We start from the raw sequence: 20,157 nt of genomic DNA, 5'->3' as shown, positions 1-20,157 counted from the left end.
AAGAAAGGGAGGGTGATTGGCTACTGGGTAAAAAACTAGCATTAACTGCCATGGCTTCTAAATGTGTTAACAAAAAACACCTGAGTTATAGGTCCTTCCATCATGGCTGAATTGACATGGATGAAGGCAGCGACTGTTGTCCCACGGTTTACTTCTCTTCCACTTGCTCCTCACATGTCTTTTGATATTGACTGTTGGGTACATTTTGCTTCAGCATAGTTGAAATGTGGGGAGGAGAAAGCTTTTTGTGTCAAGGAAGCGGTGGTATATGTTATTGTTATTTGAACTCTGGGTTTATACCGGCACATGCAGTGCCCTTGGCCGCTTCCTGTTGCCACATGGGAATCCTTTCTATTACCTGGGGCCCCACCCAACTAGCCATCTCCTCCGCCCGAGCTGGCCTGTCCCCCTGCCACGTAAGCCTGGGCTCCCACAGCTCCAGGCCACGTTCACCCCAGCAGATCTTAAAAATAGCTGGTGGTGGCAGCTCGTGACTCGTCTTCCTTCCTGATGCTAATGTGGCAGATATCCCCTTGAACTTCCTGCTCTGGGCTAAATTTCTGCCCTTTGTTTATTCACATGATTTGCTGTAGTATTAGTTAATTTTCTGTGGCCTTAGCTCTTTTTTAAGAAAAAATTTCTTTTTAATCATCTGGCTTTTCTTACAAGTTTGAGTAAACGTGGAGGCCAGTGAGTAACAACAGGCTCTGACTCTCAGGGCTTCAGGTCCTGTTGGAAAACCTGATTTATATAAAACACCACATCTCTATGACCATATGCTCCTGTTCCCTTCTGTGTGAAGCTCTCTTTTTCAACATAACTTTCTTCTATTTAATCTGTTGAATATTGACATATTCACACTGTTCAAAAACGTTTAAAGTTCACACATGCAGAGAGGGAAACCTTTTGCTCCTGCTTTGTCACTGCCGCCCAGTTCCCACTCCCCCAGCCCCTAGACAGCTATTTCCGATCGTTTTTTATGTGACTTTTAAGAGTTCATTTTTTAACATAAATACAAGCAAATACAAATGTTTTCCTTTATTTTCTCTTTTTTAAAAAAAATGTTCCTAGTCTATGCACAGTTCTGTTCCTTATTTTTTTTCCCCCATTTACTAAGGTACCTTGGAGATCTTTTCATAGCAGTGTTAACAGTACATACAGAACTCCTTTTTCCTTAAGTTGTGCAGTATTAAAGTGATCTTTTTGAAACGTAAACCTGGTCCTGTCTCCCCTGCTGTCCTCATTTAAACCAGAGATAGAATTATTTACATTTTACTCCTTATACTACTGTCAGTTATCACCTTTGTTAGTTAACTATCCTTTGCTTCTTGAGCATTGTTAGTGTGTAATGATGCATTTGAATTTTTCTTTAAACAGCAACTAATTTGTTCCTTTCCCTCTCCCTCAGTGTTACTGAGATACAATTGACATATAATATTGCATAAGTGTAAGGTATACAACACAATGATATATATATAGTGAAATGATTACCACAGTTAGTTAACACATCCATCACTCACATCATTTGAATTTTAATATTCTGTGATACATCTTTCAAATATTGGCCTTAAGTAGGGAAGGGTGTTGAGACATGGATACTTTCATACATCGCTAATGGGAATGTAAATTGACGTGGACTTTTTGGAAAAGCAGTTTAGCATGGGTCCGTGAGGAGCCTGAAAAATGTCTCTACCCTTTGATCTGAGTTTCATTCCTAGGGCTCTGTCTAAAATAGTGTTGAGGTTACAGTTAAAGATTTCTAAATAGAGATGTTCACCACATGATACTGCTGGTGGTGAAAGCTACAAGTATTCTAAATACCAATAATTGAGGAGTAGTTAACGAAAAACATGTACATGATGGATTGCTAAGCAGATATTAAAATTCATGCTTTTGAAAAATTGTTAATGACAGGACAGTACACAGGGTATACTGAGTGAAAGCAGCAAGATGCAGCTGTTTTTGTTGAGTGTGATCCTATGAAAGGAATGACCAGTTGAGCTGTAAGGGATTATAGTCCAGCAGTAAATGCTGTGTGTATGGGGTGGGGGATCAAGGGGGCTGGGGAGTAAAGAAGTTGTGTACGTGTCTTTGATATATCCTAATATTGAGAGCATTTGAGTTTTTAGGCACTCAGACTTTGGGAAAGATGTAGAGGTGGGATGGATATTATGTGTGTGTGTGTGTGTGTGTGTGTATATATATATATATATATATAATATGGAAAACTCAGGTTTGACTGTGTGTCAGTTTCATTTTTGATCACTCTCATGAACATTTGATGTTGGATATGTAAAGTTCTACATATGGACGTTAAATCCAAACCCTTTCCTCTAATAAATTTTGAGAGGATTGTAGGTAACTTTTTGTTTGCTTGTTTTTACAATTTCTAGACTTTTAAAAATGCTAATACATTGCTTTCATAGTCAAAGGAACTGGATCATGAAGGACATTGTGCTATGCTAAGAAATGTGTGTGTGGTCTTCCAAGGGCAGTGGGGACCCACTAAATAAATAGGAGAATAACATGATTGTCTTAACAAGAACACATACCAAGAACCTGATCAAAATAGGTGACCACTTTTGACCTTAGCATCAACTTTGTTTATCTGCCTTATATGGTTATAAAGGGAAATTAAGTAGGATGAATAATACTTTTTTTGCAAACCACAGTTTCAGAATAATATAACTACATTTCTGGAACTGTGTACCAATGAGGGAAAAAAGTTAACTTTTTCAGAAATGAGAAATAGCTTAATTCAAGAAACCAAGATAATGCATCAAACTACCATACAGTAGTTTCCTTGTTTTCTGATATCACTGAGTGTAAAGATGTCCTATTTGGCTAGCTTTGCATTTCTGTCCATACTAACTGCAACCTTGTTAGTCATTCATAGACTGCAATCCATTGATCAGAATCTCTGTGCTCATGACATGCAACGGATTTCCATCTCAGACTCACATGTCATTGAGGCTTTTGGGGGAAAGTTGGAGGAAATTGGTAGGGGCAGTCAGTATGTGAAAGCTTGTTCTTCAAGCATTTTATTTTTTAGATGAGAGGTCTTTCTGGTGGCTTGACCTCTCAAAAGGATTCTTTTCCTTGGCCATTATAAAATTACTTCACCGTTTAAGTTTGTTCTCTATGTACAAAATTTCCCAGAATCGCTTAGAAAAAGGAAGCTTGTTGAATCATGTTTTACATGCTGTGTTTAAGATATTGAATATTGTCAGCCTGTCTGAATTATTTAATATGAACCCTTAAATAAGATTGATAAGATTTTGAAAATGTACAGATGTGTTTGCAGCTCTTCAAGAGCACACCTGACCCCTAGTGACTGAAGAAGGAAATATGAAGGTGAGAGGAACAAAAAGGGTTGAGAAATAGAGTTCAAAGTAAGATGATGCTTGTTTATTCTCACCTTAGAAGCAGAGAACATTTTTCTCTTGTGAATTGATGAAAGGATGCTTTCATGACAGTGGCTACAGCTGTGGAATATCTGAAAGAGACTGCTGAAGGGAATAAAAATGCTGCTGCTCCCAGGAATCAATGAAATGTTGACATCTCAGATAGGCTATACATGGTTTTCAAATGGTTTTGGCAGAGGGAGCTTTCATGACTGTAAATGTCAATTTCTGTAAGTGGGAGGGAGAATGGTTATGCCCTACTGAGAACTGAGTCCCTCACCTCATACATAATCTGATCCTTCCAAGTTGTGCCCCAGAGTTCCGGGGAGTCTAGGTGAAGAAATCATCGTGTCAGGATTTGCCTAGATTTCTGCTGGATATCCAGTGAGTCAATGGTGCATGGTGCTTGCGAAAATCTCTCTCTCTCTCTCTCTTTTTTTTTTTTTTTTTTTTTGCATCAGTGACCTCTGACAATGAGAAATCAAATCTAGTTCAATTTGGAAATATCTACATATTGTTTCAGATGAGCATTTCTCCTTCTTTATTTGTCTTCCCTCTTTAGATAAAGAAGAAGCAGCAGGATGTGGTTAGATTTCTGGAAGCCAACAAGATAGAGTTTGAGGAGGTGGATATCACAATGTCAGAAGAACAGAGACAATGGATGTACAAAAACATTCCCCCAGAAAAGAAGCCTGCTCAGGGCAACCCTCTGCCGCCTCAGATATTTAATGGTGACCGATACTGTGGAGTAAGTAGCCAGATTGTTACCACACTATTTCTTTGGGTGATTCAGAACAGTTACCTAGAGTGACAGTTGGGTTTTTTCAGTGAGGACTGTGACCTCTTTACCCTCTGCCACTCAGGTTCACAGTCTAATAGAGGGGATGTGAGTACAACGACACAGATGGTGTGTGAATGTGAGTGCATACATGTCTGTCAGTCTTCCTGTATCTTTGTTTGGCGAAAGTGGTGGGTAGTGGAAGGGGTATGTGTGTGTGTGTTTATTGTGTTCTAAATTTTAAAGCAGATTTTTTTGATTAATACATTTTGGCAGCAGATTGGAAGGGATAGTTATTCTTGGATCTTTACCCCTCTATAGTATAAAAAACTACTAATAGCTGATTATACACCAGACTTTGTTTTTTTTTTTTATGATAATGAGCCAGATGGATCATTATGAACCTCTGAAATATATTAGGTGCATTCCTCCTGTATGTAGCATACGAGAAGATGAAGTCACATTTGTCTGATTATCTATTTTCCTTCTCACTGGCTTAAGAAAAAAAAAATCGAGAAACTTCTAATGAGTAGCTAGGATTTGCCCTTTGTCATACTCTAAGTGTATAAGTGTGTGTTTCTTTTGGCACCTGTACTACAGTTCTTTAAGAATGACCTGGAGAAGGGGAAGGGACTATCGTGCTGAGGTGCTTAAGGTGAAATAAATAGCTGCATTGTACTGGAGTGGAGAAAAGGGATAACAATGCTTTTGATACCTTGAAAGGAAACAGTTTCCATGTGCATAAGAGAGGAGGAGATGCTGAAATGGAAAGCCATAAAGATTGTGCACAGAATTCTTGCATTCATGTCAGAGGAGAATCCTGCACATGGCACTAGATTCAGATACGAGTTCTTGTACGACTTTATGTTGGCTTTAACACCTTTGGAAAGTCACCTCTCTTAAAACATCGATTTTCTCATCTTTAAGCAAAGGATGATAATATCTGCCTTACTTCCCAGGATATTTTGTGACTGTAAAGTACTTTTTAAGAATAAAGCTTATTGTTTTAATTGTGGAATATTTTACATTGTGATCTCATATTTTATTAGGGGAGTATATGGTAACTGAAGGTGTATCCAATTCACAATTACAGACCCTAGAAAATGTACTCTTGTGTCTGCAAACCAAAATGAGGTATAGTTGAAACTGTGTATAAACCGCACAGTTCAAAGCAAAACTATTAGTCAGATAGTGCTAGAAGACTTAAAACAAAAATCTAGCAGTTTTCTGGCCCTCAGACTTCTCAGGTACGAGAATTCCTTTGTTCTGGTCTTGTAGTTGAGTGGTAATTCGGCTGGGTATAGAATTCTAAGTTGGAAAGAATTTTGATCGTTTTGCTTCATTATCGTCTGGTTTCTAGTGCTGCGATGGAGAAGTCCAATGCCATTTTCCTTGATCTTTTGTATGTTTTTGCCAGTTTCTTTTTTCTAGGTTTTTAATGTCTCTTATTCCTATGTGTATCCTAAAATTTTTTGGTGAATTACCATAATGTAATCTATTTTTCATTCACTGTGCTGAGTGCTCAGTATGTCCCTATTATCCAAGAATTGCATGATTATTAAATATGTTTTTATATTATTTTCTTTGAAAAATTTCTCCCTGCTTTTTTGATCTGTTCTCTTTATCTAGAATACATATTGGGTGCCTGGGTGGCTCAGTCGTTAAGCGTCTGCCTTCGGCTCAGGTCATGATCCCAGGGTCCTGGGATCGAGCCCTGCATCGGGCTCCCTGCTCAGCGGGAAGCCTGCTTCTCCCTCTCCCACTCCCCCTGCTTGTGTTCCCTCTCTCGCTGTGTCTCTCTCTGTCAAATAAAGAAATAAAATCTTAAAAAAAAAAGAATACATATTAATTTAGATGTGAACTTATTACACCAATTTTCTAATAGTCTTCTCTTTTTCTTTTGTATTGTCCTCTTTAACTTTTTGTTCTACTTTCTGGGAGATTTCTTTAACTTACCTTTGAATTTTTTCGTTGAATTTTTATGTCATCTTTTTTTTTCCCTTTCTTACATTCTGATTTTTTCTTTTTAATAATGTGCTTTTATGAGATGAGTACAAGATCTTAGCTCAGTGGAGATATTAAATATGATTTCTTTGGGGTTTTCTTACCAGTATTGTCCCTGTTCTACTAATTCCCCCTCCCCTTTTTTTTTCACTTTGCTTATTTTGGTCTTTTCTCTCAGCTGTGGTGGGCTTTCCTCAGATGTCTGGTGATCCTTTTGTTTAAGAGGTGAGGCACTAGAAAGCTAATTAATTAGAAGCTGTATGTGTGCTTATGCATGTGTGTGGGCTTGTTTCCCAGCGGACTTCTCTCTAGGTTGACTGGGTAGCCTGTTACATTCTTGTTGTAGATACAGATCATAAAATCTGCAGGTCTTTTCTCAGGTGATAATTTAATTTTTCCAGAGAATTGCCCTTCAGTCTCTTGCTTTGGGGAGATCAGCCTGGCTACTGGAGTTCTGGACCTGTAGGGTGAGAAGGCTAGAGGGTCTCGCTCTCTGCCATGCATAGTTTCCCTTCATATCTCTTTTCACCCCCACTGTGTCTTCCATGCTGCTGTTTATAAGTTTGTTGCTTCCCAGAAGCCATATTTATTAATGGTGTACCTTCTAGTTCCTTTGGGGGCACCCTGGGAATCTAATTGCTGCTTATGTAGATTTTCAAACAGTCTCCCTGTTTTCTGCCTTTGCCCACTCACCCCACCTTCACAATAGCTGATGCCTCCAGTTCCTGACATTTCCTGGGGAGCCCCCGCAGCTTGTTCAGACACTGAGGTTTGACCATCTTCTGCTCTCTAATGCCCCTCACCATTTCTCTCCTCACTTCCTGCATATGTTGCAGTTCAGAGCTATAGATGTCTCTTAGTTTTATTTTTTTTTTAATGGTGTTTCTGGTTCTTTAAAAAAATTCTTGTTTTGTTGATTTTTCAAGATAAAGGAGGAAAAGACATCTTTGCTCTATCATCGTGAAAGTAGAAGTGTTCAGAGCCCTTTGAATACAGGAATGTATTGAATGAATAAAAGAATGTAATGGGAAATGAAGCTAATTCCTTACCCTTGCTTTCACTTCTTTATGACTTTCTATATCTCTATGTATCTTTGCCCTACAGAGTCTATGGAAATTTTTTCAGATAGACTGGGAACTGGCTAGAGGCTTACACATTGATTACACTGTGCTGGATAAATGGCATCTTCTCTGTTTGAGCAATGTTAGTCCCATGGGGATGGTGACAGCACAGCACTGGTATACAGTCTGTCTTTATAGTTTTTGCTAGCAGGAGTTTTAAAGACAGTGTCTGCTCTTATCACAGTCAAGCAAATTCGACTTTGACAAAAGCAAAAGCATTAGAGGGCAACTAACCATGGTCTCATTCATCCTACCTGCTTCTGTGCACCTTGCTTTACCTAGTGATAGTTTATCAGTGGTCTTATCTGGTTGGATAACTTGTGGAAACCTGCCACCTTGCAGGTGACAGGATCCAGTAAGCATGAAGATTCTCCTATTTCCTGGAATTGGCTGGAAACTTACTACTTTATTTTAAACTGGGTGAGCTAGCCATGGGAGACATAAATAGCTGCTAAGCTACTTGGTGATCAACGTAGACAATTTCCCTTTAGTATTTGAATAATCTGCTTGTTGGTAAGAATTCCCCACTGAATGGAAGCTCCCTGGCGTGTCTAGTCAGTTCTTCTCACCCAAGAATTTGAACATTGAGGGGATAATGCAGCAATACAGGATCAGTTAGACAGGGGTCTTGGGGTCAGGAATAGCCATAGCCATGGCAGGTATCCTAACGGGGCTGATCCTGTGGTGTGGCCTCGGTGTGTTCTTGGCCGCCCAGGCATAGAAATTTGTCTTATAAACTGGTTCTTCAGCTTTAATGTGGATTCAAAGCTTCCCACTATAGTGCCACAAATTCCTTTCTTGTTAAGTTGCTAATGTCCATTTGAGTTATTTGTAGTCAAGAACCCAAATTGCACAGACTGTTTGTTCTTGCTATTTCCTGGGAGTATCCCTGCCATAAGCAAGGTAATGGGTAACCTAAAGGTAAACATCACCATCCTTAGGCTTTTCTGATGGGTTTTATAGTGTCTGATTTGGATTCTGAAAGCTCCGGGTCCTCATGTTCAAGGTTTAAACTTTGTTCTCTCTCTGTGGAACAGGCATGTGTGGAGTGCACCAGAAATGAAAATGCACACATCTGCACTAAAGGAAAGTATTTACTCCCTTTTCATTTCTTTTCTTCCTCCTTATTCAGGGGAAAAAAAAAAAAAAAAGATTTGGATTTTTAAAATATGTTTTTATTTTATTTTTTATTAAAAAATGTTTGATAAAAACATAACATTGTGAAAGTTACTATCTTTTAAGTGTATAGTTGAGTAGTGTTAAGTATTCATTGTTGTAAAACAGATATCCAGAACTTTTTCATCTTGCAGAACTGAAACTCTATACCCATTAAACAACTCCTATTTGTCCCCCCTCCCCGGCCTTGATAACAGTCATTCTGCTTTCCACCCCTGAATTTGACTATGTTAGATACTTCATAGAAGTGAAATTATATAATGTCTGTCCTTTTGTGACTAGCTTATTTCACTTAGTATAATGTCCTCAAGGTTCATCCATGTTGTTGTATTTCTTAGTCCATCAAGGCTGCTATAACAAAATGCCACAGACTGGGTATTTTGCAAACAACAGAAATTTATTTCTCACAGTTCTGGAAGCTGGAAGTCTAAGATCAGGGAGACAGCATAGTTGAGTTCTGATGAAGATGCTCTTCTGGATTGCAGACTGCCAACTTCCTGAAGTGTCCTTCTATAGTGAAAGGGGACAAGAGAGCTCTTTTATGAGGACATTAATCCTGTCCTTGAGGACTCTACCCTCATGGCCTAATCATCTCCTAAAGGTGTTTGGGCATCAGGATTTCGACATATGAATTTTGTGGGGATACAAACATTTAGCCTATAGCATTGAAGCATGTGACAAGATTTCATTTCTTTTTAAGGCTTCCATTGTGTGTATATACTACATTCGGGAGTAGTATGATGGATTGGGTTGCTTCCACCTCTTGGCTGTTGTGAATGGTACTGCTTTGAACATGGGTTTGCAAATATCTCTTTGAGATTCCACTTTCAATTGTTTTGGATATATACATAGAAGTGGGATTGCTGCATCATATGGTAGTTCTATTTTTAATTTTTTGAAGAATCATTGTAGTGGTTATGCCATTTTACAGTCCCATCAGCAGTACACAAGGATTCCAACTTCTCCACATCCCCACCAATACTTGTTCTTTTCTTTTCTTTTTTGGTTTTATCTTGTTTTGAAAGCAGCCATTCTAATAGGCGTGAGGTGGTATCTCACTGTGATTTTGATTTGCATTTCTCTGATGGTTAGTGACTTTGAGTATTTCATATACTTACTGTCCATTTGTATATCATTTTTGAAGAAATGTCTATTCAAATTCTTTGCCCATTTAAATCAGGTTATTTGATTTTTTTGTTGTTGAGTTTTAAGAGTTCTTGGTATATTCTGGATATTAACCCCTTAGCAGATATCTAATTTGCAAATATTTTCTCCCATTCTTAGGTTGCCTTTCACTCTGTTGGTTATATTTCTCTGATGAACAAAGTTTTAAAATTTGATGTAGTCCCCATTTGTCTGTTTTTGCTTCTGTTGATTGTGCTTTTGGAGTCATAGCTAAGAAATCATTACTTGCCAAATACAGTGTCATGAAGCTTTCCTCTTATGTTTTCTTCTAGAAGTTTTATAGTTTTGGGTCTTATATTTAGTCTTTAATTCATTTGTAGTTACTTTCTGTATGTGGTATAAGATAAGGGTTCAACTTCATTCATTTGCATGTGGATATCCAGTTTTCCTAGCACTATGTGTTGAAGAAACTGTCCTGTCCCCAGTGAGTGGTCTTGGCACCTTTGTTGAAGATCATTTGATCATATACATGAGGGTTTATTTTTTGGACTCTATTCAGTTACAGTGGTCCCTGTGTCTATCTTTATGCCAGTACCACACTGTTTTGATTACTGTAGCTTTGTAATATGTTTTGAAATCAGGAAATGTGAATCCTCCCAACTTCGTCCTTTTTCAAACTTGTTTTGGCTATTCGGGGTCCCTTGAGATTCCACGTAAATTTTAGTATTTTTTTTTCTATTTTTGCAAAAAATGCTCTTGGGATTTTGATAGGGATTATGTTGAATCTTTAGATAGTTTTGGGTAGTATTGACATCTTAACAATATTAAATCATCTAATCCATGAACATGGGATGTCTTTCCATTGATATGTGTCTCTATTCGTTTCTTTCAGCATTGTTTCATAGTTTTTAATATACAGTCTTTAACCTCCTTAGTTAGATTTACACCTAAGTGTTTTACTCTTTTGGTATTGTAAATAGAATTATTTTTTAAATTTCCTTTCCCAATTGTTTATTTATTCATGTATAGAGACACAGGTGATCTTTATATGTTGCTTTTTGGTCCTGTGACTTTGTTGAATTTATTAATTATTTTATTAAAAAATGTAGTTAGAAATGGGAATACAACCAAATTTCATTTAACTGGGTTCACATTAACCAGTTTGTGGACTAACCATCAAAAGGGGAGAAGATAGTGACCATTTAGATAGTCAAGACAAGTTGGTGCCAATACTCAGAATTGGCCATTGGATAATGGTGAGAAGAGATGGGGTGAGGTAGAATATGTGGCTGGAGTTACTCATATAAGTCCTGTCTTACAAGGAAGAGATGACAGTTTGCTGAGAGATAGATGAGAATATTTTTATAGAAAAATAACCATTTTGATCATTTTCCATGGGGCACCTTACAAGATTGTTTATATTTTAAAACTATTGAATTACTATTTTGGTACTTTAGGTGATAGTTGTAGAATGTTAAATTTATACCCAAGCATTGGGTCTACTGCTAATCAATCAAGATTATATTAAAGCTGTTGATGAGTTTGGTTTAAGTAATGACTTGGGGGCCAACTCTGACTGCCTTTCCCCATATTACCTTGGTTAATTAGAGCCTGAAAGTAGACTAGAGATGGGTTAGATTGATCTCAAGGACATGCAGAAAGACAGCAGTGGTTCCTTGTGGCCTCTCCTCTTCTATTCTTTCTTTCCCATCAAAGGAGACAAGGAGATGTGTTAGTGTCTTCTAACCATTGGTGGAGGCTCAGAAGCACACCACAGAACACCTAAATGTATGTAGTTGTATTGTTTCCAAGTGCAGTATTTATGTAAGACTTTTGAGAAGATTGTCTTGGGATAATACATTTTAAGTATGTTTGGGCATCTTTTTGAAGCATGCAGAACCAACTCCCTTAATTATCAGTTTTCAAGTCCCTGATTCATACATATTTTTATTTTTTAAAAATCATATATTTAAATTTGAATATATTGAAGTTGAATATACATATATATATATATATATATATATGTCTCCCCATATAAATATAAGAAATGATTTTCAGCCAAAAGTCTCATAAGAAGTTGTTGGAAAGAGATATTTAAAGATGGGGTGCCTGGGTGAGGCAGTCAGTTAAGCATCTGCCTTTGGCTTAGGTCATGATCCAGGGTCCTGGAACGAAGCCCTGAGTCAGGTCCCCTGCTCCTCCTCCGTCTGTCCCCCATCTCATGCGCACTCTCTCACTCTCTATCTCAAATAAATAAATAAAATCTTAAAAAGAGATATTTAAAGAGATTTTCATACTGAATTGGTTATCCAACATTATTATTGTTGCTCTTTCTTTTTTCCCCAGCACTAAAATGAATATGGAAGTAGAGAATATTTGAAAAATGAGAATGAGAAAGGGGGAACAATAAATACTACCCTTCAAATACAACTGCAAACATTTGGTCTATGCATATTATCTTTTCTTACAAGTTGATTTAAATTTTTAAAATCACATTTGTTGATCATACTATATATACCATTTTGTACCCTGCTTTGTTCTCTAACAAAAATAGTTTCCATGTCCTTAAGCTTATTTTTTAGAAGTTGCATCTTCTTCCCTTGGGTGGATTATTATAATTAACTTAATCATTCCCTCAGTGTGGGCTGTTTAGTTTGTTTCCAGTCACTTGAAATAATAGTTTGCAACTGGCAAGCTGTTTTGAAGAATGCATTAAATTGAATGTTATTTCATAAAGTACATTGTCATTTAAGCCCTTCCACTCTTTTTCTTACCCTTAGGGTCATTTTTCTTTCTTTCCTTAAGAGTCTTCTGTCAAATAACAAAAATATTTTGGGGTGTACTGTTATCAAGATATGAAGGGTTATTGTTGGTGGCCCCAGAATCTGGGTTCAAGGTGAAGAAAAAAAATCACTTGGTGAAATGAAAACTAGTAAAAGTTAAAACAAGTTGAGTTTCTCAGGGCTCAGGGGTGCCCAAAGTCATAGAATAAAGATTGCCTATCTGCCCAAAGCAGCATTTGGCTTGAAGATTTTGAGTACATTGCAAAACATTTTTTAATAGCCAAAGAAACACTGGTATATTATGGGGCAGGATGCCTGATTTCCATGAATTTTTAGATTGAACAAGGCTTCAAAGAAATTTCACTTTTACAGGGGCTACCTCAAAATGTATCCTCCAGTGTTCTAGATCAAGGGTTGGACCACCTGGCAAATACTTCAGTCTTTTCAGACCACCAATTCTCTGCTACATCTTCTTTTTTTTTTTTTTTTTGGTTTTCTGTTTTGTTTTCTAACCATTTAAGAATGTCAAACCATGCTTACTCAGAGGCCCCCTCCATAGTTTACTCCCCTTCTAGATGGTCCAATGTTGCCTCCACCTCCCAGAGTTCTTTAGTGGTCACATTTGAGAAACACAGGATTAGCTGATTTCCAAGTCTCCTCTGTGAAAATAAAGTATATCCTCTGGCAGGATGGAGTAGAACATGGTCATAGAATTTTGTCCTATGTTGAAGCCTGACTTGCAGTAATTTTGTGTTACTAGAACTCTGGTTGTTGGAGTCAATAAGGAAAAGAAGAAAAGGAAAGCTAAAATTTAAAATTTTCATTATTCACGGGAGATTGTGCTCTGTCTCTGTCTCTAAAATATGGATGTTATTTATGTAGGCTTAATGACTACATCATCTACATGATAGTAAGGCAAAGCCCTGAAAGTTACCCCAAACTCATTTTCCTCACCTCAATACCCACTTGGTTACCAAATCCTGTAATTTTTGTCTCCTATGTAATTCCACCCTATTTCTCTCTCAGAACTCAATTCAAATGGGCCTTGTTATTGAGCTTTCTCTAACTAGGGCTCTGGTTATCACTGCCCCTCCCCTAAGCCCAGCAAACCTGTGCCTCATTCCTATTATGACCTTTATCTCATAGAATTTTTTTTTCATGTCTTTCCCTTCTGAGGTTCCTTGTGTTCACCTCAGCAGGCTCTGTGGCACATTTATCTTAGTCTCTGCATAATGCTAGGAACCCAGAACATACTTACCAAAAATTGGTTATGTGAATGGGTGACTAGCTACACAGATGTTTTCAGCTGAACAGGTAGCTAACCTATTCTGTTGGGTCCCGCCTTGTCAAAGTTCTGAGCATTTGCATTCCCATTTTATTACGAAAAGTCAGTTAAATGTCTCAAGAAGGAAGCTCACTGAACCTTCTTCTAAATTTTACAATGAAATCTATTGGGAAAATCACCTATCCTACAGGTAGAATTTTCTTAAGAAACTTAATTTGAATTTGAAGATTTGTATTCCAAGGCCTCCTGTCTAAAAGATAACTTATCTAATCAAGGAAAATCTTCTTCAGATGGTTTTACTGTAAATAATCTTATATGACATCCTCACAGATACTAGGAAAGGAAAAAATCGAGTGGTGGGGAAGGGGTGATGTAAATTCCTCTTTATCACTTGCTGATCAGCTGTATGCCCAGAAGCATAACAATTTAATTAGATATTCTTTGCGGTTTTATCTCTTTTATATAACTGTAGTTTTTATTCTTCCGTCTATAAATGTTTAATCTCCCATTTTCACCTCACTGAGATGTTTGCTGCAGTATTCTACAGTGATGAATCCCTGGGACGTGTCTTTCATGAAAATGATGGCTTGTGCCGTGAATATTGAAAACCTTCATCCAGACAGGCTCAGGCTGCCTCAGTTGCATGTTTCATGGTGTATCTTAAATAGGGTCCACACTGGAGGTTTTCTTTCGGTTAAAATGTTTCTCTTTCTGAGCCTTAAGCAGTTAGAGTTAATGAAAAGAAAACAAAACTGTTAAGACACTAAGGCCATGTTATTAGTATCAATGTTAACACAATAGAGGAGTGTCAAAAGTGAAAAGTCACTTTCCTCTGCCCGGCTATCTGTGCCCTCCCTTGGACTCCCAAGAGATAGCCTCTCCTGTGAGGTTCTGCTTTGTAGTTTTCTTAGTTATCATCAGTCTGCGCCTATATTCCTGGATTTAAAGCTTTAGACAGCACGTTTTTCTTTGAAAGATGAAGAGAAATCTGCATTCTTAATAGCTTCTCTCATTTCTCCCCCATGTTGATTCACACACACAGCATTGCTAAAGTTTATACATCACATTCTCCTCTGTGACTGTAATAATTATTATAAAATATAATATATAAACATTTATTTTGTTATAAACCTATAAATGCTAATCTCTATAGAGCTGTTTAGTTGTGTGCGCAGTCATAGAGGGGGGTATATTATCCTATTTTACTAAATCCCTGTGGCTTAAAGGAGAATGACATAAATGTAAATATCCACGAGATTCTCTTAATTAATTTTAGCCTCTTAACTACTCTGGGTATTTCCTAAAATGTTATTGCTGGTTCCTTTTCCTATGTTTAACACAAAATTTTTTTTTTCCATTCAATTTCATTTGGTGCTTGGGTAGATACATGTGCTTGCTCTGCCATCTTGTACCAGCATGGTCAGAAATGTTAAACAGGAATTAGGAATTTAAAATCCTCAGCTTTGGGCTTACCCATATTTTTGGTGTTTGGCATAGAAATTGCTGAATGAAGCTGTTTCAGAAAAATACATCTTACATACCCTACCAAGATTGGAACTGTCAACTATTTTTTCCTTCTATACCAAGATTTTATAAAATAGAACATAGCATTCATGGTCTTTAACCACTGCATCAAGATACTCTGCTCAGAGGCTACCCTCAGGCTTGAAAAATTTTAAGAAGGAGCCTCTGCTCATTTTTTTAGCTGCAGCAGCAGTAACACTGGTCATCTTAGAAAGAATTTAAGATTTTTTTTTCTTCTTTTGGGTAAACCAAATTTGCTTTGGCTCAGCTAGGACCGATTGCTGCCACCATTTCCTTATAAGCCATGTATTGTTTTTATTCTCCACAGCCTCCTGTTTGGATATGCCCTTGGCATGTAGAAATAATACGGGTCTGTCACTTAATTCTCATTGACGTAGTGTGGGAAGCGATGCAGCGTAGCAGCGTGGCTGCTGTGGGTTTTCCTCACGGTTCTCCTAGGGAACACTGAAAGGGCAAAGAACTTCAAGGTCTTTGTCTCAAATGCTTGTCTAGTCCATAATAGTCTCATCATGGTGTACGGGTAATGTGCTTACGTGAGTTCTGTGGAAGAATGAGGCTATTGTACACTTTACCTGTTGTAGATTTTATCATGAGCTTATAAATTTTCTGACACTGGTCTTCACTTGAACGCAAACAGAAGTATAGGTGACAGAAGCTTTTGTTTTTTCCTTCTTAACGGCTGTTCAGCTTGCTTTATTTTTCTTAAAACTGCAACAGTTAGATAGATGTTCCATTAGTAATAGTGCTCAGTTATGTTGATACCTACGTAGTCCAGAAATTTCTCTTTTCATAGCACTAGAAACAAAGTGAGTTTTCATCTTTTGTCTTATATGTAATACAAATGTACCAGCTTCTGAAACTGGGCAATTTTATCTTGAATATGCCTTGTATATTTGTTCTCTTCTCCAAAGGTAATATTAACTGATCATTATATTGTATAGTTACAGAAGGTTGATTGTGCTGAAATGTATAATTTGCAGATGTGTATTTACGGACACTTCAGAGAGAGTGTCTTTGACTATAAGGAATTCGTCAAGCCTATTTTGAAGCTTTATAGTGAGTTTTTAAAATACAATGCTTTTAACCTTTGCAGTAGAAACCTTGATATATTTTTAAAAATAGAAGCCTGATAAGTGAAATGAACTTGATAAGAAAACAGATCTTTCTCTTTTATTGGGGAATGCTTAAGGCCATAAGAACTTACATCTTAATAGGATGTGATTTTAAAATTTCTAATACAATTTTACACTTAAATTATTTCAGTCATACTATTTATTATCTCTAAAAGGAGGTATTAACTAGTAAGAAATCCTAGATTTTAAATTATCGACCACCTACTCTTTGCCTAAATATGACAAAAAAATAACAAAACCTTTTACACTTTGAGATTCATCAGACTTTTAAATATCAAAAAATAAATTTTTTCTTTTAATTTTTAAAAACCCGTTACTCAGATTATGTTACTAGCATGAGATTACCAAAACATGACACATCAGTCATTAATTGGCAAACACAACTCATTCATCCACTTGACAAATATTGGTAACCTGGTGTGTGTCAGGTACTAGTCTAACATTCATTTTTAAAAATTAATGACTTTAAATTATTCCACTTTTAAAGTTAATTACCAAATCTTATATACGTTGCTTTGAAAGGAGTTAATTACCTGAAGTGACAATTTCTTAAACTGTTGGGAGGATCCAATTCAATATTCAGGTAAGAAGCCCCCTAGCCATAGTGATGTTAAAGGCTGAGAAAGTAGGCATTGAACAGGATTATTTCTTGAACCCAGATCAGTGAAATGGCGTTCAACTATTTGGAAATACCTTTGTTGCAAAGAATATTTGTAACAACATTTTCAGTTCATAGGATTTTGCCTAAATTCTGTTAGACCTGTATTATTTGTGACATAGTTTTTCTTATAAAAAACTGTAAAATTTTCCATAAAATTGTATGAAATCTGTAATAGCCTAGAGTCACTAGAAACTTCCAGCTGCCCAGTTGGTATCTTCTTCAGTTAGATGTCTCATACAGTTGCTCCAACTGAACATTTTGAAACAGCTTCAGCCTTCCTCTCACATCTGCTTTTTCTCTTGTCTTTTCTGTCAAGTTACAAAGGTCAGTTCCACAGTTGAGTATGATCCATTCTTCCTCCACAATCTATCTTCAGTCTGTCTACTTTTCTCTGTGTCCATTATCATTGGTCGTGTTCAGGCTGCCACCATCTTACCTGGATTACCACAATACTCTTTTGACTTGTCTCCCTGCTTTTCTTCTCGTTGGCCTGTCTCAGCCATTCTCCACACAGTTAACTTAGCTATTTTCTTTCTTCCTTCCTTCCTTCCTTTCTTTTTTTTTTTTTTTAAGATTTTATCCATTTATTTAGAGAGTGCACACGTGAGCAGGGGAGAGGGGCAGAGGGCAAGGGAGAGAATCTCTAGCAGACCCCCCCACCCCGAGCATGGAGTGCAATGTGGGGCTCGATCCCAGGACCCTGAGATCATGACCTGCGCCAAAATCAAGAGAGGTGGATGCTTAACTGACTGAGCCACCCAGGTGCCCCTAACTTAAATATTTTCTTAAGGGAAACTAGCTCATTCTGCTCCCTTGCTCAGAACCTGTACATGATTTCCTTTTGTACTTAAGATAAAATTCAAATCTCTTTCTTGGTTTGATACAGTCTGGCATATGCTTGTCCCTGTCAAACTTGCCAGCTTCCCTCTTCATCAGTGCTGTTTTCTGTCCTGAATGCCCCTGTCCCATCCCTTTGCTTGGTCAACTCTTCTCCCCCTTCAGATTTCAGCTTAAAAGGTTAAAAGGCCATTTTTGAAGTACGTTTTCTGCTGAGCCTCCCTCTTCAGATGGTTGCTCCTTCTCGTCAGGTCAAGAAGGCTCTCTCTGGTGGTGCACCGTATTAGGCCTGCTCCTAAATTGCAGAGGGAGCTACCACCTGAAGATCTATGGAAGGAGCAGGGAGTTGAAGGCCCGAGGCTGAGATGATTGTGAATTAAAATCAAGCTACCTTCAAAACCACATGAGACTCAACTTGCTAAAGCATTTGAACAAGAGAGTCTCTATACAGAGTGAAATAACTTAAAGATTTTTTCATCATTGAGGCATCCTTTGCCAGAAGCAAATCTCCATTCTCTAAGTCATGGACTCTCATTTAGATTCCTAGACAGGTTTCAAAAATATTTGTGCTGCCATTGGCTCAGCTCAGCAGCGGATTCATTGGGGCTCAGTGACTGATATACAGGGTGCCCCATACCTGGTTTCCTCTTGGCCAAGAAGCATCACAGAGTCCAAAAAGCATTAATTTCAATGTCAATGAGAATTGGCCCCAAATCTTAGCTCTTTCACGGATTGCCTGTTAAGCTTGGGCAAAATATTTTTTTGCTCCAAACCAGTCTCCAACCTGGTGGTCTGTGGTGGGGATTAAATGAAGTACTGATTATAAGGCACCTGGCACAGAGCAAATGGCTACAAATGATTTTGATCAGTGTCTGCTTACATTTATCCTTCGGATTTATCCTTCAGATAAAGTGATCAAAGGGACTTCTACCAAATTTTAAGACTGCTCTACCTCAACTTAGAAACCATAGAGTTATATCTAGGCAAACATTTGAAAAGAAACAATTGATGAACACATTGACCAGAATTCCTTGTTGGTCTCTCTTGTGAAAGTGGGAAGAAAAAAATGATTCTGTGTCTGAGGCAAAGATAAATGTTACAGAGGATATAGTTTCCTCTAGGTTTATTTGATCTTTTTATTCTCTCTGAAGACATAGTCTGAAATAATGTGGAAAACTTCAAAAGCAGAATAGAAGCACTTGTACTGACACATGGAGACTTTTATGGCTTTCTGTTTACCCAGTGATTTTTTTTTTTTTTAAATCCCTAGATAACAAAATACAAAGAATGGAATTGGGAGTCAGCCTTTCATATTGAAGCACTAGAAGTAAAATCTTTGATCACAGTGATTTCACACAAATAAATGTTAGTTTGGCCCAAGAGGGAAAGGGAACGTGTTCCGATTTCACTGGTCTTGTCAGTGTTTTACATTTTAATCCTATCACAGGCCTTGCATTAAAAACATGGTACACGCATCGTCATCCTCAGAGAAATTTTTATGCTCAAGCAGAGCAAATCCAGTAGATTTATGTAGCCCTTCCCTGGCCTGCATGTTGCAATGGTACATTTTCTTGTTTCCATAAAGAATTTTTCAAAAGCACCAAATACTGATAATTGTTTGCTTTTTTTTTTCTTTTCTCTTCCTCTTTTTTCTAGGATTATGACAGTTTTTTTGAAGCAAAGGAAAGCAACACGGTCTATTCATTCTTAGGCCTGAAACCACGATTGGCATCAAAGGTAGGTAAATCTTTTCTTGTTTTAAAATTCATCTTTCTTGAATTGTCTCTAGGGGTTGAGATTGAAGGTGTTAGAGGAATGCATGTGTAAGTCTCCTAAATTTTTAAATTTCACTCGCTCAAATGCACAGTCAGTGACTGCCCGCTGTAAAAATGCACAAAGAAGCCCAGGGTATTTTCCTCCAATTTTCAGTTGTTGTATATTAGAGTTTGTTTTTATCTATCATTTATTTTATTTAAAATCTACACCCCCCCTTCTTCCAAGAAGAATTTAAGGTAGTACGTGCTTTCTGTTTTAAAGTGCAAGTTTACATTACTTTACATTTTTTGAAATAGCAGAATCAAAGCCATATCTTTAAGGTTTTTTGCACATTTAATTCCTTTACATTGGAAGGGAGATGGTCTGTAATAATAAATGGTCAACCTTGAAAAAAAACACTATAATTCCTAAACTAAATCAAAATGTTTTTTGAAGCTACTTTATTATGTTATATGTCTTTGATGGAACATAAAAGGCTCAAGCTTTTCTAATATTTAGACCAGAAGTTATATGTATTATTACAAGTTTG

The 20,157-nt window shown here is 37.3% G+C and overlaps 1 protein-coding gene across 1 annotated transcript in view; it reads left to right on the top strand.

The window, feature by feature from the left end:
• The window catches only part of SH3BGRL2 (SH3 domain binding glutamate rich protein like 2), a 63,976-nt gene that overhangs the window by 38,341 nt on the left and 5,478 nt on the right, over window positions 1–20,157 (top strand). The window contains exons 3-4 of the mRNA XM_027604051.2: window positions 3,967–4,152; window positions 19,509–19,589. Of these exons, the coding sequence (XP_027459852.1) occupies window positions 3,967–4,152; window positions 19,509–19,589 (267 nt within the window). The remainder of the gene's footprint in view (window positions 1–3,966; window positions 4,153–19,508; window positions 19,590–20,157) is intronic.

The sequence above is a fragment of the Zalophus californianus genome, chromosome 7 (assembly GCF_009762305.2).
Source record: "Zalophus californianus isolate mZalCal1 chromosome 7, mZalCal1.pri.v2, whole genome shotgun sequence".
Lineage (NCBI taxonomy): Eukaryota > Metazoa > Chordata > Mammalia > Carnivora > Otariidae > Zalophus > Zalophus californianus.
This window is presented reverse-complemented; position numbering and strand designations above follow the sequence as displayed.